This window comes from Oryza sativa, chromosome 4 (assembly GCF_034140825.1).
Source record: "Oryza sativa Japonica Group chromosome 4, ASM3414082v1".
In the NCBI taxonomy this organism is placed as follows: domain Eukaryota; kingdom Viridiplantae; phylum Streptophyta; class Magnoliopsida; order Poales; family Poaceae; genus Oryza; species Oryza sativa.
In genome coordinates, this window is record NC_089038.1 from 23638676 (window position 1) to 23664100 (window position 25425).

Below are 25425 nucleotides of genomic sequence, written 5' to 3' on the forward strand. Positions count from 1 at the left end.
GAGATCGATGGCGATTCTCGGGACGGGACAAGGATATATCGGAATCGCTTGAAAATGTGGTGGTACGTACGTAGCTCGCTTGAAGACTGCCAGCCAAAACAAACATTTTATGCCGCCATCGGCACAAGTACTATGCCCCAGACTCCCAGTAAGCACTGCCGTTTACCAAGTCGCGGTCGAATGCTGCTGCCACCTGCTGTCTCATGATCTTGCATCATGGGCAGATTTGGATATCCAAGATGAAACGAAACGGATGGCCATCGCCGGCATTGTAGAGATAGGGAAAGTTCCAGGAAGGCAAGGAAAAGTTGCTCTGCCTCTGCTAGTCGCCGTCACAGTCGAGCAGCCTGAAAAAAGAAAACTACCACAGAACGGCATAAACGCTATACCGTTCGAACGGAATAATTTATGTGTGCTAATGTCAGATTGTCAGCACAGTACCTACGGTATCAGATATACAAGACAGCTATGTAATCTGGTACCACGGTACCAGAAACAATACACATATTTATCATGCTGATAATTGGAACGCTATATTGTTTTGTAATAGTATTTCTGAAAAAGATAAACGCCGTTTCATGAGAAAAAAAAAAAGAAGTGTCGAGGCTGATGGGCTCTGCCATGGATGAGAGGCCCAAGCCCAAAGAGTTCGGGCCTGACCATGTCGTCGTGTGAGCGTGATCGATCGTGTCGCCACCCCCCCTCGCCACCACGGGAAAAAAATCCGCGGTCCCAAAATTCCCCAACCCGTCGCGGAAAAAAAATCAGATCAGGTTCCGCATCCACTCCGCTCCCCGCCCCGGCGAGAGGCTGCAGCTCAGCTCATCGCCGGCGGGCAAGCCCGATCTCCCCCAACCTGCTCCGCTCCTTGCGCTCTCCCAATCCCGCATCTCCTCCTCCTCCGACCCCGCGAGGTGGGGGTCGGAGGTCGTCGTCGTCGTCGTCGTTGTCGCCTGCCTCCTCTCCGGGCGCTCGCTGAGTTTGCCGGCGGCGTGGGCTGTGTGCGGTGTGCGGTGTGCGCGCGCGATTTGTAGCTGGGAGACGCTTGACTTGTTGCCTCCGCTAGCTCTTCTGGCCTTCGTGTCGACATGGCTGCAATGTGATTTGCCGCGCCGCGCGCTGTTCCTCTCTTCTGGAGGTAAAGCTTCGTTGCTGTGTAACACCTTTTTCCGATCCCTTCTTGCCTGAAATTTGCTGTGCTAGTGGAGCGCACTGGTTGAATACTTGCACGTGACTTTGGTAGCTAGGTATCAGACGTTATACATTCAATATAATTTCTTCATTTTTTGTTTGATTGGATTGTCCGCCTTCGTGCCTGGTTTACAAGCCAGTTTCGGCCTAGGGTTTGAACAGGTTCGCTTGAATTTAAGGCGAAATATAAATTGGTTACTTTGTCGTGAATTGTCATAGAAGTTGGAACCTGGTATTAGTTACTTTGTCGTGAACTGTTGAAATTGGAGGGAGATTCACCTTTTCTTTGGAATGATAGCTACGCTTACTGCAGGATTAACTGCGATCGTATATTTTTGGTCTTTAGCTCCGTAACCATTTTAGTTGCCTTCATTGCTCAATTCTTTCTTGGATGTCTTTTATGTTCCCAGGGTAAAATGGCAGGCAGAGCAAGGTGGGTAGCAAAGTATACAAAGGGTCTTGTTGATGTGCTTCATGAGAACAATATTTCACACTACCGTACCCAGAATGGATGGAGAACCGATGGGTGGAGGAAAATTGTTAGCGAATTCAATGATAGGTACCCAGATGCAAAATTTACTAAAGTTCAAATTCAGGAGCATGAGACACAACTGAAGAGAGATTATAGATTGGTAAAATTAATTCTCCAGCGGGAAGGTGTTACTTGGGATCAAAATGCTTCCATGATTAGAACGACAGATGAAATCTGGGATGAGATAATTGAAGTGAGCTTCGAACTCTTCAACTTCAGTTGTTATTTGTGTAATCAAGTGTGAATTTGATCATTTATTTCAATTTTATAGGAGATGCCCAAGGCGCGGAAGTACCAATTTAAGAGCTTTCCGTTACTTCAATCACTTGAGGTGTTATTTGAAGGTACCTTCTGTCCACTCAAATTGGATCAGGACAAACATTGTTATGTGTGCCTTTGCTTTTCTGAAACTAACGTGCTCTACTGTGAAAAGGTGACATTCCTGAAGGGGAACACAACTTAATGCCGAGCAAACCTCAACTTGCTGGTAGGAATGTTGATGAGGGAGGCAATAACATGAGCACAGCTCCGAGCATACCTGGAAGACCTTGTAGCACAGTTATTGCCGGCATTGATGATGGGGAGAACAACATCGGCATACTTCAGAGAACTCCAGAGTTAGGGCAACAAGGTCTGGATGATGTTGATATTCTGCAAAATCCAACAGAAGAGGTACTGGAAAGACCACAGCACGGTGCCGACCCAAAACCACAAAGTGCTGATGAACCGGCGCACTCAAGCTCTTGCATAGAACCTCAAAAGGACAAGCGAAAGAAGCGTAAGGTCCCTGACATCCAGCAAACCATGGAGGCTTTTCTGGAGTTCAGAATGAAGCAAGCTCGCTTGAAGGAACAAGCGAAGAAGGAGAAGAAGGATGGTGAGCCGTTCTCGATCTCGACGTGTATCAAGGCACTGCATTCAATGACCGACGTATCTGATCAGGTCAAGATTCTAGCCTCTGATGTTTTCAAGGATGCAGCGAACCGAGAGATCTTCCTTTCCTACGATCTCAGGCTTCGCACGCTGTGGATCAAGAGGGAAGTCAACAGGTTACTCACTTGATCAAGTGGATTGCCGCATCTTGTTGCCCTTCGTCTCCGGAAGATTAGATGAACGTAGAAACTATAATTATTATGGATCAGCTGAAAGTCATGAACTGATCGATTTGCTAAAATTATGGATCGGGTCAGATCTGAACCTAGGAGTCATGCAAGTCGTCAAGCACTCGTTTTCCCTATGCTCAGTGCTTAGTGGCATTGGCTTGCCCACAAACACCTCCAGATCATTTCGTATGCTCTGTAATAGTGTAGTTTTGCTGATTGGTGGTTGCTAAAATTAGATCGTGTCAATTCCTGTTATCTGGTATGGCCCTTGCTTCATCTGTTGGCGCTTCACTAATGTCTTAGCGATGTTTTTTCTTGCTTTGGCCACACTATTGGCGTTCGATGACGATGCTTAAAAGAAGCAATACATGCAGGATCTCTACATTTAACTGACTTCGTTCCAGGTGGAATAAGAACATCATGGATCCAAACAGAGGCTAAGCGTTTCATTATCACGAGAACATCATGGATCCAAACAGAGGACAAGCGTTTCATTATCATTAGCATGTAGAAGTATGTATTGAGCAGAGTTTACATTAGCAGGGAGGAGGGGGGTTTTGTACCCCTACCGTAAGCCCAGTAACCATGGTACAATTTTTAATCCCAGTAACCATGGTACAATTTTTAATAGTAAGAAAACCGAGTAAAATTCATTCAAAACTCAAATATTTATTTAAATTTCTTTTAAATTCCACACCCCGTTGGTGGCGGTAAGCCTGGTTACAGTAAGAGTAGGGCTAATAATACAACCGACCTGTTAGTTATAAGATTTTTTTTTAGCCTTGTCTCAACCTATCCATTGGTTCTTGTGCTTCTCTATCTCCTCTCTTCTCTCCTCCACCTCAGCATTTAGCCGGCTTATAGCCTACTATTATACTTGCTCTAATCGGTAGAAAGGAAAGCCATGGTATTGCGCACGCTCTTCCATGGCAGGCACTCCGTTAACATCTAACATAAGTAGATCGGAAAACGGTTACAAATGCCCACACTGTAGTTGCCGTCATGGAACAAGAATGTACGCAGGGCTATTGCAATAAGAACTCGATGCAGGCTAACATGCCACGAAGGGTTTCCGAGCACTTGTGATACTTTGCAACACTTGGCAAACAACAAAATTTTGCAACTGGTAAACAACAAACGTTCCATATTTCACAGGTCTCTCACGTTCAATGAGGCCAGTACACTCTATATACTGCTAATGATACACAAACAGGCACCAAAGAATTTAACTACGGACAACCTGCACGTTTGCACCAGACATTAACGCCTGAGTCACTTCCAGCAAAAGAACAATCCGACTTGTACCGGGTTCTTGGGTAATGTTGATTCATTGCTCAACTTAACTGACTCTGAAACAAAAAAACTTGTTAAGACAAATTTGAATACAGCCTGCAGGGAAATTGTATCCTGCCAAGACAAGATAACTTTAGCACTCAAAAGAAAACAAATTCTTCCTCGAAACTGGGACTTGGTAGGCATTGGGTCAGTTCTATTTCTACCATGAATTGTTCTGCTCCATTATTTATAAGATTAAATACAACATGATATAAACGGAGAGACCATTAAAAGGAATGATCTGTTCGGGATTTCAATCAAACAAAATAACTTGTAGATGATGCTCAAATCACTAAAAGGGAGCAATAACACATTGTCGGAAATCTAGTATTGCAATGACAACATTAATAATTCAGGGTAGGGTCACACTGTCACCCAACTTGGGATTTAACTCAGGGCAGGGTAACTCACAGGTTGAGAATATTATGAAATGTGATATTGTGCCAATGTGCAAAGAAAGCACTAGATTTGGTATTCTTGGGCACTTCCCCTTTTTTGGAAGGGCTTAGGCCTTGTGGCACTTCCATCCTAGCTTTAAGCTTTTAACACTTCTCTCACCATACAGGCTTGAGTTAACTCTAAATAAAGATCTTATTACTAGCTTAGGTTCAGACATCTCAGCCCGACAATACAACTCTCTAACCAGAAGCCTTACAATATAATACTTACAAGTTTGAGTGGTTTCATTGACAATGCTCATGGATTATGCAAAAAATTAAGATAGGGTAGGAAGAAAACTAGATAGGAGTACAATGTAATGCATGGTAAGGTCCATTACTATTTTACCTGTAGCAGTTGCCTGGCAGAACTGAAATATATTACATAAATTTTAAGAACTAAAATAAGGTAAATACAGAGAGCAAGACAACACACCTTAACCGAAATTAGAGTCAATTCCTTCCTTGCCAAAGTCAGGATGATAAAACCAACCCTGGCAGACTATTGATTAACCACAACATGGAAGGTTAAATCCAATGAAATATACTAAAAATTGAAAAAAAAAATTCAAATCTTAATGGTGGAAGTGGCCAGGAAACCTTCTAAGAGATATAATTCTGAAAACAGCTTGCAACCGTTGTATGTTCTTTAAAATATTTAGTATTAGGAGTGATTGTAGGGAATATCTGGTCCAATTACAGGGCAAAACCAATATAATACAGTAACATGAAGGTTTGGTTTACAAATGTAAATCCACTCTTAGAACACCACACCTATTGCATTTGATAAAATGGAGTACACCCACAGAGCAAATACCAGCATTAAATGTTGAAGAATATGCTTTAAAGGACAAGAAAGGATTGCATAATATTTTATGAGTTACTTATGATGAACGGAGTCAAAACATCTTAACAAAAGTAAAAAATATATATATAAAAATTCAGAGGTAGGCAAATATTACGCAAAGATCAATGTACTTCATTGCTCATAAATGGGTAGATAAGTAGCTGCAAAGGTCATCTTATATAGCTATCATATATGATATCACAAAACGATAAGGAGTCCTCTCCAGCAACATACGCATCACATACAATGCAAACAGTCTAAAAACAGACACCGAGTTTCTGGAGACGTTCTATATGGATTTAGCACCTATCCAATATTCACATTTCTTTATACCAAAAAGGGACAACACAAGACAAAACGCATATCTGACAGCAACAGCAAAGGACCAAATTGCGACAGAGAGCTATTATAAACCCTGGCACAACCTAGTATCTTGGACCCATGCTACAAGACCGGGATAGCCGCGCAGCAACATATTCCTTCCTGCACCCAGGGCAGCGTCCATCAGCTTCGAGGATCTTGTTGTGGCAGAAGAGACACAGGCAAAATTTACAAGGACAAGGACAGAAGCTTGAGTCTGTCAGGTCAAGATCCTCGCAGCATATTGGACATGTCAAAGGCGTAGAGAGGTTGGCCTGCTGTGCAGCACCCATCCAGCCATTCCCGATGCTTGCTGGGAAGCTGACCTGCCTGGAGATGCTGGGTAAGCTCTGTGGACGGAATATATCATCAGGCGCCCAAGCTTTTGTTCTCTGAATGGGATCTTGCCTTCCAGTTTGATTGGCAGGAGCTGTACAAACATTTGGAGCAGCTGGTGGCGCCACATGACCTGAACTCTGGTGGGAATGACAATCATCAACTGTAAGCGCATCTGCATCAGCAACAGCTTCCCAGTCATCCAAGACCCCATTCTCCTCTTCAGGGCCACCAGTATCATCATCCTCGGCCTCGCTCACACTTCTCGAACTGGACCATACACTGCTGCTGCTGCTGAGATTGAGGCCACCACCATTGTTGTAATGCTTCCTGTGCATGCCGCCAACGCTCCCAGAATTGTCCGAGCTAGGGCTGTGCACAGGAGAGTCCAGATAGCTGCTGCCTAACTCCTGCCTGGCAGCACCCCTCTCCTCCCTGTCCTCCTCTGGATCCCCTCCCTTCGACCTCACATCTAAGCGACGGCGAGGGAGCGGAGGGTGTGGCGAAGGAACGGTCATGGACCCAGCATTTGGCTCTGTACCTGTCGGCGAAGTCGATGCCTTAGCCTCCTTTCCATCCTTGACTATACCAATCCAAAAGGCAGGAGGATCAGAGTTTGAACAATCTTCAATAAAACACCAATTCCCCCACCTAGAATCATCCCCAAACCCAATACACAAATAGATAATACGGATTCCTACGCTGAAACGTAAGAGATTTAACTATGATCCGCACAGATATTCCAACTTCCGCATGCGCATCGCCCAACCCCCAAACCTGAGAAAACGCCCGAGCAACAACCCCAAAAAAAAAAAAATCAGACGAACATCCCCACAAGGGAGGCACGAGATCAGACCTTGCGAAAGCCACTGCTCGCGGCGCGCGTCGAGCTTGCACTGCTTCAGCTTCGCCGACGACCGGTTCCCCTGCATACGAAACACGCGGAAACCCCCCCGCAGATCAGCAATCCCGAATCCAACATCGAATCACACAGATCACCCCCCCACCCCCCAAATCCCCGCGCAAAACGAACCCCTTACCCTCTTCTTCTTCGCGTCGCGCGCGGCGGCGGCGGCGGCCGATGCGTCGACGTGGCCCATCTCGCCGGGGAGACCCGTCTACCTCTCACCGGGGCGGCGCGAACAAAAACCCTAAAAAGCGGCGGGGCGAGGAGAGAGAGAGAGAGGAGGCGACGGAGCGAAGAGGTGGGGGTGATGAGACGGATGGCTGGATGGATGGATAGATAACACACGAGGGCGGAGTTAATGGAAATCTTCTCGTGCTTTTGGCGTTTGCGTTTTGCTTTTGCTTTTATTAATCCGGGCCGCACAAGTAGCAGGGGAGGAGGAAGGAACGAAAGCGGGGTGGCTGGAAATGACGATTTTGCCCTCGCCTATGGGATGGCTAGGGCGTTTAGGTCGGTGGACGGGAGCAGATCTCGGCCGTTCAATTGATACGAGGTCGTTCTCTTGTACTACTATTTTATTATTATTATGGTTTTTTTCCACTTCGAAGAATTAACAAATTATATAGTTCTATAAAAAAGACTAGCAAAGCATGACAGGGACGCACACTCCAGCTGCGTCATTTTCTCCGTTAATTCGAGGAAGGTTCCACGATCTATCGAGAGAAGACGTTTATATTAGACATTTATTATTAAACGTTAAGCCACCAAACACCTATAAAGAAAAAAAACTGACTTAAAAGCTTAAACGTTGAGCCTAATTAATCCATGATTAGCCTATGTGATGCTACAGTAAAATTCTCTAATTATGGAATAATTAGGCTTAAAAAATTTGTCTCGCAAATTAGCTTTCATTTATGTAATTAGTTTTATAAGTAGTCTATATTTAATAGACTAAATTATACTAAATTAGTATCTAAATATAGAGACTAAAGAGTCCTAACTCTAAACACCACCTTAACCTAACTGGAGAAATGTCTGTTTCTTTTTTCTTAATTGCAGGGAATATGTGCACAAATCACTCTATATCGATACATCCGTTTCTTGCTTAACATACACTCAGGAGAGTACATTTGTAAATATCTTAGTGTGTTCGGGTGTAATTATGGGTATTACCTTGCTTATGTTTATTTGACACGGTTGCTTTGACCATGAAATTTGATTCGTCCGTCTTAATATTAATTATGCTTAAAATATATTTAATGATAAAATAAATAAATAATGTTTTTTACATAATTTTTTAAATAAAACAAATGATCAAACTTCACAGTTAAAATGAACAGCGTGAGGGAGTAGAATATTAAAATATTTTTGCCAAATACAAGTACTGTTTGTAACCGTGTCTGCGCCGTCCCTTTCAGGCCGGGCCACCAGCCTGTCTTATAAAACATTTTCTGTTTCTATCCTAATGAAGTTGTGATCATCAAAGGGCGAGATCCTTTTTTGTTCGGTGAGACGGTGACCATCAAAGGGTACAGTATAGGAGTAATTTTGAGAAAAAAAAATTGCTTCTATATATATTTGGTAAGTTGTACATAAAGAACTCTTTGATTGTGACAATCGATTTTTCGTACATCAGTTGCTAGACATATTGTCCAGCTTTTGGGGTACAAGGATATCCTGCGAAAAGGAAAAGGTCAAGGAACCTACTAGAATGTTATGTTTTCTCTCTTCTAACAGGATTATTAAAGCGCCACAACAAACGATCATGTCTCCATCATTATCCCTGTTTTGTTTTCATAAGATGATGATGATGAGTTCATTTCTTTGTTTCTAGATGGGAATGATTTTCTGTTTATCTTTCGTGGCCTTCTTACCTTCATATTAGGGGGAAAAAAACTCTTACCTACAAAATTGCAATATAAACATCGAGAGAGGATAAGAAACGTACTTCTGCCTCCCACAGGGAGAGAGGATAAAAATTCAGTTAAAACAGAAGGCTCATAAATGTGAAAGCAAGCGAGACAAAAACTGCTAGTTCGTTTCAGCTTCATGTTTTGTACGACTATCCGGCTTGACAAAATGGCAGTTCAACAAACAAGTTTATATTCGCATTACTAGAAAGTTACCCCCCACCCCCCAAAAAAATGAACATGATTTGTTACACACACACACGAGAGAGAGAGAGAGAGAGAGGGAGAGAGAGAGAGAGACTGCGTTTAGAGTTACACTCGTATACACGGGTGCCCCTAATCCTTTAGACGTCATGTACACTGCAAAGGGACGTGAGTACATGACATGAAGACACCAAAGAATCCCAAATTATATGAGGTCCATAAATTTTATTTCCCACACCCATTCCAGGCGAATGCATTGCAAAAACAGTTGGTGCGCACATCCAAAAGAAGAGAGGGTGCACACCTGCATATGCGGCTACTATCATTTGCTCCAGTGAAGTGCTACCAGCGCCACTAGCTCGGATCGTTGTGGGTATGTGGCACCAAAAGCATGTGGAGATTTTGGTATGATAACCCACTCTACCTCATAGCTCTGGTACGAGATATGTCCTTCCACATGGGAAGTTCCTGTGCAGACGTAACAAGGGAGTTAGAGCAAGATAAGCATCATGCTAACATTATCCACACATTCATGTTGCACAAACCAGAATTTAGTGATGAAGAACCAAACCTACAGCTAGATAAAAGTTGGGTCTTCTGTTAGGTTGCTCCTCAGGAATCCAAGAATGAATGATTGCTGCTACATACATACCAGCCAATGGAAAATTTGTATGAGCAGATGAGAAAAAGGTTATGTATATGTGCATGAGTTAAAACATTTAACCTGAGCATAATAAAGATTAAAAGGAAAAGTTGTATTGGTTGCAGAAGAAAAGGAAGTCATCGCAAGTAATGTGGGAGTGGGCAATTGGATTTGTTGAACCTGTGAAAGTCCTCGCTACAAAAAGATCATGAACCTGCCCACAGAAGAACCCGTTCATGATATAACATAATGAAAGTGGAAGCACTAAAATGTGCCTCTACGAAAAGAATACTTGGTTCCACATTGCATTTACAAATGCCTGATCAAGTGCAGAGTGAGCTACGTATCAAATTTTTACGTGCGAGGTACCGTACCATGAACTGTGGGTTATGCATCTTCAAATATGTGTAGTTCTTTTAGAATCAACAATTGTGGCGATATAACAGTACTTATATGAAAAGCTGCCTAGTTCACTACAGTCATTGCCAAATAATGTCCAGTGTAGCTACAGTACCAATATAGTAATTCAGTAAGCACCAAACAGAAAACTACCAAGGATGATCTCCTCAATGTTCCTTTCTAGCTTGGTTCCCCATGATGTTGACTTTTCAGTACACAAGTGAACAATTTTCTCTTCCATGGTATAGATGGAACTTGGAAGAGTGGGTCAGTAAAAACTAAGCATAAGCTCCAAGAAACAGAGTGATCCGACCTTACATGGTTACACCACAGATTGGGTACAAGGTATCTAGAGTGCCCTTGGTATGGGGGTTTCAGTGCTTCGACACAAGAAGGAAACGAGAACAAGATGAATAGCATGTCAATATCAAGTTATCAACCACAATTTCAGGTATGCCAGAATAGTGTGATGAACAAACAAATCATAAAGCAAAAATCAGAAACGTTGTTAAGTTACTCTTCAAGAACACAACTGATGGCCACTACATACCTGTTGGTGGAAAATAAACTCAACGTGAGCAGACGAGATCGTAATAATAATATGTTTTGATTCTCAAGAGCACTTTGCACCTGTGTGTTCCTAGCAGCATAGGCTGCTAAAACACCAGCTATCCAGCTCCCTTAATATTTTATCACAAGAACTCTTCAAATGAAGATTTCCCTGAACATTTTAAGATATCAAAGGCAAAATTGCATTAGTAGTAGATATAAAGGGAAGCAGTGATGCACTAGAGTGAAAGGAAATATAGGAAATTGAATTTGCTGAACCTGTACAGGTCTTTACTCCACCACAGCACGTCCATTTCTAATCTGTCCAGAGAGCAAACATTGAAAGGTATATAAGATATTGAAGGTTGAAGCAGAAAATGGAAGTAATGATGATTAACAAAAATGTCATATCATCAAATATGCCAGTCAAGTGGTTCAGTGAGTTAACATACCACGAGCCATAGGACACAATTTCAGTATTTTGTTGCTGTAAAAGCCAACACAATAGTCCTTTTAGAATACTGCACATAATGTTCCTATGCCCATAGTCAAGCAGTATTCTGCACAGTTATAATTACCAAGATGATGTAACCATCAGCACAAAACAGAAATTCACTGCCATAATGCTGCAACTGCCATGTCCCAGTTCACCTGGCTCAGTGCTATGACGTAAGAACATAAGCATGGCAGCCACCTTAAGCTGAATCATGACAATTTTCTCTTTTTATGATATGGTTGCACATTATATTACTGAGAATATTCTCCAGTCTACACGCAATAGAGTAACCCTCTTTTATGGTGGAAACCATGACACATCAGGAAGCATACATTACATCCAACTCCAATTTCATATTTACCCTTTGGGCTTTGTTCCTAAATTCTGATGAATCTACTACCTCATTCCCCCATTCTGTCAATCCATTGACCATTGACTCACTCCAGATTCCAGAGACAAAAGAAATGCACATATCCTCTGAACTTCTAAATTCAGATTGTTCAAAGAGAGAATGCTGCCATTGGGTCAGTTGATTTTTCATAAACCTGTAAGACAAACATTTCTGACATAGAGAAGATGAACTAGATCACAACTGCTCACAAGGACCTAGGAAAAGGCATAGCTCCAATTAAACTTACCCACAAATATCAATTGTGCTCCAACCTATACTCTTTTCCACTCCATGATTCTTCATCATGTCTCTTAGTTTCTCTATTTCATTCCATTTCTCAGCACTACCATACGAATTTGACATTAAAATGTAGTACCCATCATTTTCTGGGTCAGAAGCAAACGCCTTCTTTGCAACCCGTAAACCCATTTCAAAATTGTCATGCATTTTGCAGGCACCAAGTAAAGTTCCCCATATTCCACCATCAGGTTCTATTGGCATTGCAGAAACCACATCTTCTGCTTCTTGAAGATGCCCAGATTTCCCTAGAAGATCCACCATACAGGCATAGTGCTTCAGGTTAGGCTCAAGGGAGTATTCCTCCATTCTAGTGAACAACTCCCTGCCCTTGTCAACAAGTCCTGCATGGCAGCAAGCAGACAGAATGGCAAGAAAAGTGAGGCTATTAGGCTTAACATTTCCTCTTTCCATCATACTAAAAAGTTTTAATGCTTGTATTGCTTCACCATGCATCCCATAGCCTGATATCATCACATTCCAAGTAACAACATCCCTTTCGAGCATGGAATCAAACATTTTTCTTGCGATGCCAAGTTGTCCGCATTTCATATACATGTCAACAAGTGCTGTGCAAATTGACAAATCACACTCCAGCCCCACATCTTTCACATGAGAATGTATGAGCTCTCCATGTTCCAATGCAGCCAAATTTGCACAAGATGAAATGACAGAGACCAAGGTTGCTGAGTTGGGTTTAACACCTTCAGTGAGCATCTGATCATACAGTAACAAAGCATCCTTTGAATGCCCCAGGTGAGAATAGCTGGAAATTAATGCACTCCATGTGACAACATCCTTTGTTTTGACCATACCAAATATTTTCCGTGCAACGTCAAAATTACCACACCTTCCATACATGCTAATTAGTGCATTTGCAACTGATGAATTTTCACCGGCTAAGTGTTTGATTGAATAGCAATGTGCTGATTGACCTAATCGTAGTCTACCAAGCCTTGAACAAGAAGAAATAATGGAAATCAAACTGTTGGTGTCATATTCAAACTCATCCTTGTCTCTGAACTGCATTTCTCGATACAACTCCAAGCATTTCAAATCAAGTCCAGCTTTGCAATATGCTACAACCATTGAACTCCATGAGTCTGTGTCTCGTTGATGCAACATTCTGAAAACCGTGGCTGCAATATCAACCTGTTTGCACTTTGCATACATCGAGATCAAAGCATTCCCAATCAGAACACTATCTCCAAAGTTTCTCCTCACTATAGCTGCATGAAACGTCTTCCCTCCACGCACCTTAGCATCATTACCCAACCCTGCAAGTAAACAACTAATAACAACCTCGTCTGGTTGCAGACCAGACTCCTCCATGCCCAGGAACAACTCCACAGCCTTCTCAGCATGGCCTGCCCTACAGTATGCTCCAATCAAGCTGGTCCAGGAAACCAAATCTTTCTCCGGCAACTCCGGGAACAAAATCCGTGCATCCTCAGTGCTATCGCACTTAGTGTACATAGAAAAAAGCGATGAAACCACCGACGGGCAGTGTCCAACCCCGGCCTTCACCCCAAACCCATGCAAGCATGTCCCAACAGAGAGCTCCCCTAGCACCCCGCAGGCCTCCAACCCACTCTCCATCGTCCGTGAGTTCGGCCTCGCACCGCCATCACCTGCAGACCGAACCATTCGCACCAAGTAGCTCAGCCCTTCCCCGCACTGCCCGTTACACACGCACCCGGAGATCACGGCAGTCCACGCGACCACGTCCCTCTCGGGCATTTCGTCGAACAGCCTCACGGCGTCGCGGACGCTGCCGCACCTGGCGTACATGTAGACCAGCGACGACGCGACCGCGACTGAACCATCGCCCTCCAGGAGGCCGAACCTGACGGAGTAGGCGTGGACGGCGGCGCCTACAGGGAGGGCGCCGAGCTCCGCGGCGGCGGAGGCGACGAGGGGCGCGGTGAAGCGGGAGGGCCGCGCCCCCGAGGCGCGCATGCGGCGGTGCGCGGAGAGCGTGGAGGCGAAGTCGGAGGCGCGGTGGCGGGAGCGGAGCAGGGAGTTCCAGAGGAAGGCGTCCGGGCAGGGGGAGGCGGCGAAGGCGAGCGCGGCGAGGGCGGGGAGGCCGGCGGAGGAGTAGGCGGAGACGAGCTTGGCGGCGAAGTCGGGGCGCGGGGAGAGGCCGGATGTGACGGCGAGCGCGTGGAGGGTGAGCAGCGAGGGGAGCGGCGGCGGGGACGGCGAGGCGAGGAAGCGGTGGAGGGCGGCGAGCGGAGGAGTTGGCGGCATTTGTTCGCCGGTTCGAAACTCAGGTGTAACCGTGTATAACTGGGGAAACTCTTTTGATAGCCCGTGTTTATTACACGTCAACTAAGTATAAAAAAGTTAATATTATTAATATATATTATATCACTTAAAAAATAATTTTAAATTGACTTCTACTAGTTACTTCCTCTGTTTCAGGTTATAAGACTTTCTAGCATTGCCCACATTCATATGCTAGAAAGTCTTATAACCTGAAATGGTGGTAGTATATAATAAAATAATAAATTTTAAAATAGTAAATTTGACTGCTACTAATATATTACTCCCTCCGTCCCATCATATAGATGATTTTGGAGGGATATGACATATTCTAGATTACATCCGACAAACAGCCATGCCATTAGATAGATCCGCTCTGAGTTATAGGATGAGATCTGCTTGGTCTTGTTAAGGCGATTGAGAGGAAGAAGAGGGAATTTTTGCGAAAAAAAGAATGAATCTCTTTATTTATAGGGAACAAGGTGTGCAACTTTCTCAAACGAAACGAATTTATATGTCACATTCCACCAAAATCTCTTATATTTTGGACGGGGAGAGTACATACTAATCTACTATCCTATAAAAAATTAATTATTTTACAACTATTTAGTTGACAGACATTTATTTGGGTGATTAAAAATTTAGAATCCACCTCCATATAGCTCTCTTGTTACTAATATCCGTTCCAAAATATAGTAATCTAACACTAAAAGCGACATATCATATTACTACAAATTTAGACAATCAGCTTTATATTGTTATATTTTGGGATGAAGATATTTTCTTTTAGGAGTAGCCGGTGTCTTTTTTTTTTATATAGAAAACTAGGTGATTCCCCACGCTTTCCTCGCACTTTGCTGCGGGAATAACTAAACAATTTTTAATATATAATTTTCGTACAATCAAGCTAGAAATAAAAAAGAAAACAAATGATACCCGCACTTCAATGTGGATCATATTGATAACTGTATGTTAAATATTATAAAAACAATAAATAGATTTGTTAAAATATTGTGAAAATGATGTGAGGTAATGATTAGATATGCTTGCATGTTGATTTGTGTAATTAAATACGTAGATGATGTTACATGTTTGCACGAGGTTAAATTTGTAATTATTGTTAGTGGGTGATGATGTGATATAGTTGCATGTGAAGTTTTAGAGTTAGTGGGTTATAACTCTACATAAGAGGAATGCTAAACAACGGGATCCCGTCTGGACGGGACAGGATCCCCTTTCGTCCACCGCGTCATCCACCGTTGCAGCGCGAGACGAAGGGATTGGCTTGGAGAGAGAATGGCGGCGCCGTCGTCCCTCGCGTTCTCCCACCTCGCTGACCTCCACCGCGCAGGCGGCGCGTCGCCATCGCCGCTGCCCCGACGCATCCGCAGCAGCTCCGCCTCGGGTGCTCTCGCCGCCGCGCGCAGCGCGTCGTCGCCATGGCCGAATCCGGCAAGGTTGCCATCCTCCTTCCTGCTTAAACCAGCAATACAAGCAAGCGATGCTGTCCTGAAAGCAGCGTCGGAGCTGGGCTTCTTGGACACGGTGACGGCGGTGAAGCCGTCAACGGCGTGATTGTACGAGCAGACCAGCCGCGGCTTGCCGCCGGTGGTGGTGTTGCCGGGGAGGAAGGGTAAGTACTAGCTCTGCTGCGTGCCGTCGTCGTCCATGCCGACGGTGGTGGCGTCCGACCGCGGCCTCAGGAGGATGATGTACTCCTTATACTCCAATTGATCCTACCTCCTGATACCTCCCAGGTTTCACATGATCCTACTCAAGTATCAATTGTGAAACCCGCATGAAACCTCTATACTAGACATGATACTAGATAGGATCATGTGATAATTTCGAGGATCATGTATCATGATACCTGGGTAGGATGTGATACTTCACGGGTATCATACGATCCTACTAAAGTATCATCTGTGAAATTCATAGGATTATGTTACCAGACATGATACCTAAGTAGGGTCATGCAGATCCTTCTAGGGTATCATATGTGAAACCTGATGATAGCAGACATGATACAGATGAGGATCATGATACCTCCCAGGTATCACATGATCCTCCCAAAGTATCACTTATAAAACCTGGTGAAACCGAACATGATACTAAGGGGGATCATGATACCTCCTAAGTTTAACATGATCCTACTCAAGTATCACTTGATACCTCATAGGTATCACTTGATACCTCGTAAGTATCACCTTCTATGTGGTAAGAATCGTATGATACCTTACAGGTATCACATGATACTTTACAAGTATCACATGATACGTGATAGGAATCGCCTAATACCTTATAGATACCTGATACCTCACAAGTATCATAACATGCATCAGGTATAACCATCAAGTATCAGGTGATTCCTACCACGTATCAGGTGATTGCTTACGAGATATATGATGATACCTATCATGTATCATGCGATTCTTACCACGTAGAGCGTGATACTTGCGAGGTATTAGGTCCTGATACCTAGCCGGTATTGAGTGATACCTACCAGGTATCATGTGATTCTACCACGTATCAGGTATCAGATGATTCCTATCACGTATTAGGCGATACTCGCGAGGTATCATGTGATACCTATCAGGTATCGCGCGATTTCTACGACGTATCGGGGTGATACTTGCGAGGTATCATATGATACCTACTAGATACAGGAGCTGGGCGTCGAGGCGTCGAGGTATCGTCGCCGACGGCCGTGTCCTCCCCCGTCCATGCTCCACACTGAACCCGAACCTCATCACCGGCAGCCGCATCCTCCCCCGTCCACGGTCCACATCAGAGCTCGTCGCCGGCGACCGCGTCCTCCGCCGGGACCTCGTCACCGGCGGCCACGTCCATCGTCCACGCCTCAGCCGGTGGCTGCGTCCTCCACGCCGGAGCTCGTCACCGGTGCCGCCGCTATCACTACGCAGGATCCTCCGCCGTCCACGCCCCACGCCGGAGCTCGTCGCCGGCGCCGTCTCTGTCACCACACGCAGGATCCTCCGCCGTCCATGCGACCATGCCCCACGCCGGAACTCGCCGGCAGCCGCGTCCTCCATGCCGGAGCTCGGTGACGGTGGCGGCTGCGTCCGTGCTGCCGACGTCAGCCTCATCTGCGCTGCTCCCATGGTGGCCTTCGTTCTCGCGTCTGAGGAAGGTGGACAGGGGGCGATCCCGTTGGGACAGTATCCCAACGGGATACCGGTATATAGCAGCTCCCCTACAGAAAGTATAGATTCAGGAGAAGATGGCTAGTGGGTTTGTCTTGTGGCCTAGGCCTAACTTCCTGTGCCACCCCACCGAACTCTGGAGCTCCTCGCAACGTCCTCCCGTCACGCGGCGTGGCCCGGACACCTGTGCGGTGGATTACCGGCGAACCCGTGGGGCATGGATCCGACGCCCCCGACTACCGGGTTAGCATCAGGGATTCGATCGCGAAATCCATGCATAATACCAGCCGTGTCAAAGTCGATCGAGCTAAGCGGCGAAACGTTCGTTTGTTCGTTCGTTCCCGTACGTGTACATATGGAAGGATCGACACGGCGGCAGGGCTAGAGGCCATGCGAGTCGTCTCATTCTTTCACGACGAAGTGCTGTGCGTTTTGAAAGGGATTTGTGGGTGTTTATGCATGCAACCCACGTCTTTCCTTGACAAAGAAAAGACCCCCTTTGCCATTGCCCATCGGTACTGTTAGTGCTTTCGGTCTCTTTTGGCGTCAGGTTAGTTACAAGAAAGACACGTATGCACATACACACCACACCACACTCACGCATTGGTGAATGTGCCCTTTAACACGCCATTAAAAAGATATAAACTAGTGGCAAATTTCTAGTCTCACTTAAATTCTATTAAAAACGTTATTGTGTCATTTTAACCTCGCTTTGGTGACCTTCTTGAATTGAAAAGACCTTTTGTTTTGAAAGGGTAAGGCCTAATTAAGTGAAATCCTACGAATAAAAAACGACAGATAGAACATGAAACTTTTTTTTTTGTTATTTCGAACCTGATGGTTGTTTGAACCATATTTAAGTCATAAAAGCGTTGGTTTCACGTATTACAAAATTAAGAATAAATTGAGGTGGCTGCCAAACTAATTTTCAAGCAACATCTTATGGTGCTATGATAGATTGATTAGCTGAGGAGAAATTTTTTCATTAAGAAAATATGTCAATAATCATCTACTAGAGCGTTTTAGAAGTGCTCATCTCTAATATACTCCCTCTTTTCCAAAATGTTTGACGCCGTTGACTTTTTTAAACATGTTTGACCGTTCGTTTTATTCAAAAACTTTTGTGAAATGCGTAAAACTATATGAATACATAAAAGTATATTTAACAATAAATCAAATGATAGGAAAAGAATTAATAATTACTTAAATTTTTTGAATAAGACGAACGGTCAAACATTTTTAAAAAAAGTCAATGGCGTCAAATATTTTAGGATGGAGGAAGTATACCTTAACCCTGATTGATATCGGTAAATCCTCTGTTACTAATTTTCAAGCACCATAAGACATCTTATGGTGTCACATGCTTGATAAACACACAATCCCTTTCAATAATAGACGACATTTGCTTGATAATTGAAGCATTATGTATGCCAATTAATTAGTGTACGTGATACCCACATGACAAGCCATTTTCGTTCTGGACACCCCAGTGAATGAAATTAAGCCGTCCAAGCTCAGAGAAACGTTCGTGGATCTTCCGACCAGCTCCACAAGGTGATGGGCTAGACGACCTGAGTTCAAAACCTCACCCTTTCTAATTATTTAGTATTAGGTCATTTCCTAATATTCACATTTTTTGCTGTTCAAGCTCATCGTTACTAGTAGTCAGTATCCGTCCGTCCAAGATGAATTCAATAGGCCGGCAATGAGGGTGTTATAGCTGACAACATTGCGCACAATGCCCCTCACAGGCATTTCGTCGAACAAGCTACGAGCGCGCTCGAACTCCCCTGTCCTGCACCACTCCCCAATCAAGCAGTTGTAGGTGTAGAGATTTGGCTCGACTCCACCCCTCCTCATCTCCTCAAACAAGGCGAAACCCTTCTCCCTTTGGCCATGAGTGAAGTAGCCATGCATCAGAGCAGTGTAAGTGACCTCGTTAGGTGCAAGCCCCAGGAGCGGCGTTTCATCGAACACCCTCCGGGCCTCCGCCACATCGCCGCCCTTGCAGCAGCCGTTGACGAGCGCCGTGCACGCGGTGACGTCCAGCGCCGCATCGCCCGACTTGGTCCCGCGGGCGAGCATCGCGAGCGCCGAGCGGACATCGCCGGCCGCGCAGAGCCGGCGCACGGCTGCGGCCGTGGTTCCCCACATCGGAGTTGAGGGAGGTCGGCGGCGGCGGCGGTTACGCGGGATGGGGAGGGCCGAAGCTAGTAGGCCGTAATAAATGGGCCATTGTATGGCACGGCCTCATTTAGGCCCATTTATCTCGGACATCACGCCTACTGGCTGATTTATTTGTGAAGAATCTGAAACGAGTCATCATTTGCCTTTACAGCTGATAAACAGTAAAAAAAATGAAGATAAAAATAATTTATCTAAAATTTATATAGACGCATTGTTATGATTTAAAGGCCAATATCGGGAATTAAACAACAAGTGAAAACCCCTTAAAAATTAACCGTAACCTTATGTTTCAAAATTGAAAATTTCGGTTGCGGACTTGCGGTTGAAAAGTCAAAAGGCAAATGTGGTGGTTATATTAAGTCAAAGCCTGACGCCTTTAATAATGGAAGCGTATCGATCCATTGACCGGAGCAGTGTTTAACAAGAACGACACTACAGTGTCACGGACTCAGTTGAAGCCATGCGCATGTCAAGTGACGATAGTACTCGCACTCTCGATCGGCCCTGTTCCGATCAGAAACCGACGTCCCCAACCCAAAGTGAGAAAAACACAAACCATGTATAAAAATCTCTCGCGAATATAAATCGGCAGCGGCCTGAGACGACGCGTCGTTGCTAGACGTTTTCAAAATCGATTAAAGCCAAATTTTATCGCAAAATAGCCGCCGTGCGAGTCGGGCAAAATCCAAGTTGCACGCGCGTACAGACAGACACGGCACGCACATCTCACTCGAGCTAGCAGCGACCCGTCGCAAGTCTCTCTCTCGGTCGGTCCCAAATCTTAGCCAAACTGATGAGAAGGAACGCGACGGCGCCATCCTATATATGCTACGCTCCGATTCGCTCATTGGTGTCACGCGTGTTGCATCTGTACGTATCACCGCGATTTTTTTTAGCTCGCGGGTTGACCCGATCTTGCGTTCACAAAAGCCGGCGTGCCAAAACTGACCTTTAGAGCGAACTAACCATCGGCATCCCATCCACAGTAACTTCGCTGTATCCCCATTCGCTGTCAAAATTCAATTCACTGTCTTTTCCTATAAACAAACAGTGCGTCAAAAACTCAAACTGGAAACTGTTTCCTTTAATTTGACTCTGTCACAGTTGAGTTCTACTGGCAGTAATTGTATATATTGGTAAATATATCCACTGTCAGCTTCAGCTCAGGCGTGCTAGCAAGCTAAGCTCGCTCATGCTTGCCGTTAAGCCGAGCTGCCGCGGCAGCCACATGGAAACAAATCAACAATTAGTAGAATTTTGCTTGTGAGGCTCATATCTGGACCCTCAACCATTTAACCAAGAACCAAATCAAGTCGTCGACTCGTCGTCATCGACGTCGTCTTCATACAGTCTCATTCTGATTGGCTCCTCCTGTAGGAATTAGGATTTAGGAGACCCAGCCGTCTGACTAAATTCAGACCTTTGAGGCTTCGATCGATCCTAGCAGCTAGCTCGTTCAATTCGTTCCGTCAGGGTTAGGTTAGCATACACTGTTCTGTTTAGTTGGCTGCTTTAATTAGCTGCGTCGAATGTTCTTAATTACGTCATCGTCAACTCGCCGTTTAGTTTAGTCTCTGCTAGTACGGTGCCGAGAAGTAGCGGCGCGCGGCTGGGCTGTGTCCTCCTGTGTACTCCTTTGCGCGTGCGCGCGTGCTATATAAGGCGCCCCCGTCGTGGCCTCCTGCATCCACCGCTAGAAATCGCAACGCACGCAGCTAGGAAATCTGCAGCGAGCGAGCGAGCTCATCTTGATCGCATTGCATCTGCACTGCAAACGATCGAATCGAATCGAATCGGCCGAGGCATTTCACGCTGAACACGATGACGAAGGTGAGGGAAACTGTTCGATTAGTTGCTTCGCATGCATGCAGCTTAATTAGTTTTGATGATCCACTGATGAATCAGTTTCTTATTGGGGGCGTGGTTGAATAATGCAGCAAAAGATCGTGATCAAGGTGAGCATGCCGTGCGAGAAGAGCCGGTCCAAGGCCATGGCGCTGGTGGCGAGGGCGTCCGGCGTGAACTCGATGGAGGTCACCGGCGACGGCAAGGACCGGCTGCAGGTGGTCGGCGACGGCGTCGACCCGGTCTGCCTCGTCGCCTGCCTCCGCAGGAAGATCGGCTACGCCGAGATCGTTCAGGTGGAGGAGGTGAAGGACAAGAAGCCGGAGGAGAAGCAGCCGGAGCCACCCAAGCCCGTGCCATGCTACTACCCAGCTCCTCCCTGCTACTACCCGCCGGCGACGGTGGTCTGCAGCGACGAGCCGAGCCCCTGCTCCATCATGTAAATCAATCATAGAGTTCGATCGATCGAGTTTTGCAGTAATTTCTTCAGCAATTGATCAGTAGTACAGTACATCGATCGAGTGAACGAAATATATCATTTGCTGTTTCCTCACTTAATTGGAAATGAAAACTACAACACTTGGATATATCATTTGCTGTTTCCTCGCTTGCTGTATATCTCAATGTTCAGTAGCATATGATTAAGTACTCATGAACTTCGGAAGTTCGGATATGGATGTGCTTTTATTTAAAGAAACGCATTTCATCTAGGAATAGCTATCAGACATCCATGGCAAGCCAATCAATCTAGCAGGCCAATCATTGACACGACTGAGGAGCCAAATTATCAACGTGCGTGTAAGCAATCAGAACGTCACTTGGAAATAGTACAGCAACGTCACTCATGAAATTGACGTGTTGGTGCCACATCTAAGTAACATTTAACTACACCCTGTGTCATTTACACATGAGTTATGTTCTATTCATCTTCTAGGCTAAATTACATCCTTAATATTGATCATATATATATTCCGAACTGCTAAAAATATTTATATAAAAAAGATCTATAAAAAATTTTCTTTTTAAAATCAAATTATTTTATTTTATTAAATTTATAATAATTAATACTCAGCTAATACTTCCTCCATCACATTTTGATCATCGATCCCCTAAGGTTTTTGAGGTTTTCTCAGAATGATCATCATCTAACAAGTGTTTCTTTATATATTTGTGCAAGTAGTAAATGTGCATCATTGAATGTGTTGCATGCAATCAACCAAAATTAATTTTTATTGGTGTAATGACATGCAATATTTAAAACATGTGAACCACCTTAACCGATGAAAATTAATTTGAGAATGATAAATATTTTGTTTTTCTTGATCTTGATATCGTTTGCTTAGGGAACAATCAAATTAGGGTGGATGGAGTAACTCGCTAATAACCGCTATTTCTAGATCCCAAGTCCCAACTGGATCCCTGGGTACGGAAAACGGAGCTGTCCATTAGCGCGTGATTAATTAAGTATTAGCTATTTTTGTCAAAAAAAAGGATTAATTTGATATTTTTAAGCAACTTTCGTATATAAATTTTTTGCAAAAAACGTACCGTTTAACAGTTTAAAAAGCGTACGTGCGGAAAACGAGGGAGAGAAGTTGGGAAAAGGCTGAAAACCAACAACTAGTCAAATCGAGCCTTAGACCTCCTGAAGTCATGAGTCGGTCAAATTTCAACGAGCAAACCAACAACCATGCTAGTAGTACTACCAACGTTCTAAAATATAAAATATAAAAGATTTTGACTATACACTTATATTACCAAATTCTATTATATTTTAGAATGAAGATTATAGTAAATTTAACATATTCAAATACTCATTTTCTTTAAGGACAAGCAGAAGTACATCACGATGTACTTTCTGGACAAGCCAATCCTCATATTTATAAGGTAAATTTTACTATATAATAACATCGTAACTTCATAATTTTAATAGTAGGATACCGCATGAAGTGAGTTTTAGGGGAAGACATTCTTAGAATGTGAACTTGCTGTTGGACACTGTATCCATTAGAATATTTATTTCCAATTCAATAAGAGAGAGAAATTACGTGAAAGTTTTGAAATGCCACCATGCCCACATGTCAAGTCTCCATCTCCTCTCTCGATGCCTCGGTGCTTGTCACCAGAGCCACCTCCACCTGCGAGCTGGAGAAGGAGGCTCGAGACAAGTCGACAGGGAGTGGAGGAGAGCAGAGTTTCATGCTTGGATCTGTGCCCATGCCATGCAAACTCGCCGACTGGATCTGCAGATGCTCGCCGCGAAGGTTGCAATCCATCTGAGTTCCCTACTGCTAATAGTGTCGTCCTATCTAGCGTCGCTGTCGTTGCCACGTTCACCTCCTTGGAACAGATGTTGTAAAAAGCCCCGATGCTCGTCAGCAGCACTACCTCCCTGGAACTACACTGGACCCAGTCACCGTCCGCGCCGCGAATCTATGCGGCCTTGGTGCTCGTTGGTAGAGCACTAGAGCCACCTTCGTTTGTGAGAAAGATGAGAAGGAGATGAAGACCTAGCATACGGGCCTAGTGGTATTTTAGAAATTTCATGCAATTTCTCTCTCATATTCTCATATTGAGCCGTTAATATGTAAATGGGTGGGTGTCCAGAAGATCTATACATCCATTTGTTTTTGTGAATCGACATTTTATCAACATTTTGACTATGAACTCACTCCTAATCATTTCTATAACTAGGTGATTCCCCACACTTTGCTGCGGGAATTATTAAGCAATTCTCAAATTTCTTTTTCGATAATGTAAAAAGGGAAAAAAATAACAGGATTTATCAGTACTTATCATGAAACAAACAAATGATGTGAAACATGTTGACAAGTATATGTTAAAATATTATGCAAATGATGTGAGGGTGATCATTGGATATGCTTACATGTTGATTTGTAGAATTAAATAAATTGTAGATGATGTTGTATGTTTATATGAGGTTAAATATGTAATTGTTGTTAGTGGCTGATGATGTGGTATGGTTATATGTTGAGCTTTAGATTTAGTAGGCTATAATTTTATAGAAAGTATTGATTTCAAACCGGCATTATATTATGACTACTAAAATAAAATCCAGTGCCTTGTTCTACGGTCATACCGACCTTCCACGGCATGTCTGAAAACCATATGTATATACGGTTCGTTTTCGCTAAGATACTATTGCCCAAAGTGTGTATTCCTACTCCATTTCGTGCCTGTTCTGTTATCTGACTAGGTGCTTTCATCCAATAATAACTAGTTTAACTAATACTAGTAGTGTCCAGATAGGTTGAAAGGTACTAGCGTTGTAAGAAACAGTTTTCCAGCTTGTAACACGCCCCTTGTATGTCTTGTCTACGTATATTAAGTTCAGGGGCATGTGCACTTCAGAGTTCAGACTAATTTTAGTGCTGACCACATCACCATCATATCCACCAAAAGACAGAATGAACCAACAATTAATAGTTATATAGGTCAAGTAATTTAATTAACATAGCAAGTTGAATTATTGTATGGGTGATAATTAATGTCACTGGAAGGTGGGAGCTTTGTTAAACGGGCGGGTTCACATCGAAGGTTGCCATGTTCATATTTTGCACCTTCTGATTTCTGAAAGTAGCCTTGTACATTTCCAGGTACTTAATTAAAGGTGTTAACAGAAAGTGCTTAGAGCACTAATCAGATTTTATTGCTGTACAGTTCCCTTGTGCTTGGCCATAAGGAATTACGCCACTCTGTGCTGTATATGAGTCAGTCATTCTGGGCGTGTGAAAAGACATGAACTAAATGTCCTGTCCAAGCCAAAGAACCTACCCCGAAAGGTAACTTCTCTTTACATGGTGTTAAGTTCTCTCTTATTTTCCCTTGGTTTCCTAGTCATGAATTTCTTTGTTTATGATTCCATTGAGAATTCTGTAGCCTTAATATCATTCAGCGTGCTCCAATTCTTAATTAGCCTGGTGTTCACACACAGTTTTAGCTGAATATATAATGATCCAAATCACGCACACTGACAAATAAATGTCCACAATCAAGGAAGTAACAT

The 25425-nt window shown here is 44.0% G+C and overlaps 5 protein-coding genes across 6 annotated transcripts; 2 read left to right on the forward strand and 3 right to left on the reverse strand.

Moving 5' to 3' along the window:
• The first annotated feature begins 726 nt into the window (after positions 1-726).
• On the forward strand, positions 727-3081 carry LOC4336077 (uncharacterized). The gene is made up of 4 exons (XM_015778266.3): positions 727-1138; positions 1602-1916; positions 1995-2067; positions 2157-3081. The coding sequence occupies exons 2-4, from the start codon at positions 1608-1610 to the stop codon at positions 2783-2785; spliced, it is 1011 nt and encodes a 336-aa protein (XP_015633752.1). The 5' UTR covers positions 727-1138; positions 1602-1607; the 3' UTR covers positions 2786-3081.
• Positions 3082-5603: 2522 nt separating this feature from the next.
• LOC4336079 (uncharacterized) lies at positions 5604-7422 on the reverse strand. The gene is made up of 3 exons (XM_015781010.2): positions 7182-7422; positions 6998-7067; positions 5604-6724 (listed from the first exon to the last, which is right to left on the reverse strand). Exons 1-3 carry the CDS (start codon positions 7239-7241, stop codon positions 5871-5873), a joined length of 984 nt encoding a protein of 327 aa, XP_015636496.1. The 5' UTR covers positions 7242-7422; the 3' UTR covers positions 5604-5870.
• A 1645-nt stretch (positions 7423-9067) lies between these two features.
• Positions 9068-14228, reverse strand: LOC112936052 (pentatricopeptide repeat-containing protein At4g39952, mitochondrial). Of its 2 annotated transcripts, XM_066309663.1 has the most exons (6): positions 11206-14228; positions 11033-11074; positions 10755-10925; positions 9887-10019; positions 9738-9799; positions 9068-9630 (listed from the first exon to the last, which is right to left on the reverse strand). In XM_066309663.1, the coding sequence occupies exon 1, from the start codon at positions 14185-14187 to the stop codon at positions 11884-11886; it is 2304 nt and encodes a 767-aa protein (XP_066165760.1). In that variant the 5' UTR covers positions 14188-14228; the 3' UTR covers positions 9068-9630; positions 9738-9799; positions 9887-10019; positions 10755-10925; positions 11033-11074; positions 11206-11883. The 2 variants fall into 2 exon arrangements, with proteins under 2 accessions (XP_066165760.1, XP_066165761.1); XM_066309664.1 differs by having other exon boundaries at positions 9738-10754; positions 10835-10925.
• Positions 14229-19031: 4803 nt separating this feature from the next.
• On the reverse strand, positions 19032-19520 carry LOC136356224 (pentatricopeptide repeat-containing protein At4g11690-like). Its single transcript, XM_066309819.1, has one exon. The coding sequence runs from the start codon at positions 19518-19520 to the stop codon at positions 19032-19034; it is 489 nt and encodes a 162-aa protein (XP_066165916.1).
• Positions 19521-21181: 1661 nt separating this feature from the next.
• On the forward strand, positions 21182-21985 carry LOC4336080 (heavy metal-associated isoprenylated plant protein 16). The gene is made up of 2 exons (XM_015779572.3): positions 21182-21383; positions 21491-21985. Exons 1-2 carry the CDS (start codon positions 21375-21377, stop codon positions 21839-21841), a joined length of 360 nt encoding a protein of 119 aa, XP_015635058.1. The 5' UTR covers positions 21182-21374; the 3' UTR covers positions 21842-21985.
• The last annotated feature ends 3440 nt before the right edge of the window (positions 21986-25425 follow it).

Coding starts and splice junctions, on each gene's coding strand:
- LOC4336077 (XM_015778266.3), top strand. CDS start 1,608: ATGGCAGGCAGAGCAAGGTGGGTAGCAAAGTATACAAAGGGTCTTGTT. Junction 1,917..1,994: donor TCTGGGATGAGATAATTGAA/GTGAGCTTCGAA, acceptor TCAATTTTATAG/GAGATGCCCAAGGCGCGGAA. Junction 2,068..2,156: donor ACTTGAGGTGTTATTTGAAG/GTACCTTCTGTC, acceptor TACTGTGAAAAG/GTGACATTCCTGAAGGGGAA.
- LOC4336079 (XM_015781010.2), bottom strand. CDS start 7,241: ATGGGCCACGTCGACGCATCGGCCGCCGCCGCCGCCGCGCGCGACGCG. Junction 7,068..7,181: donor GCGACGCGAAGAAGAAGAGG/GTAAGGGGTTCG, acceptor TTTCGTATGCAG/GGGAACCGGTCGTCGGCGAA. Junction 6,725..6,997: donor CGAGCAGTGGCTTTCGCAAG/GTCTGATCTCGT, acceptor GGATTGGTATAG/TCAAGGATGGAAAGGAGGCT.
- LOC112936052 (XM_066309664.1), bottom strand. CDS start 14,187: ATGCCGCCAACTCCTCCGCTCGCCGCCCTCCACCGCTTCCTCGCCTCG.
- LOC136356224 (XM_066309819.1), bottom strand. CDS start 19,520: ATGTGGGGAACCACGGCCGCAGCCGTGCGCCGGCTCTGCGCGGCCGGC.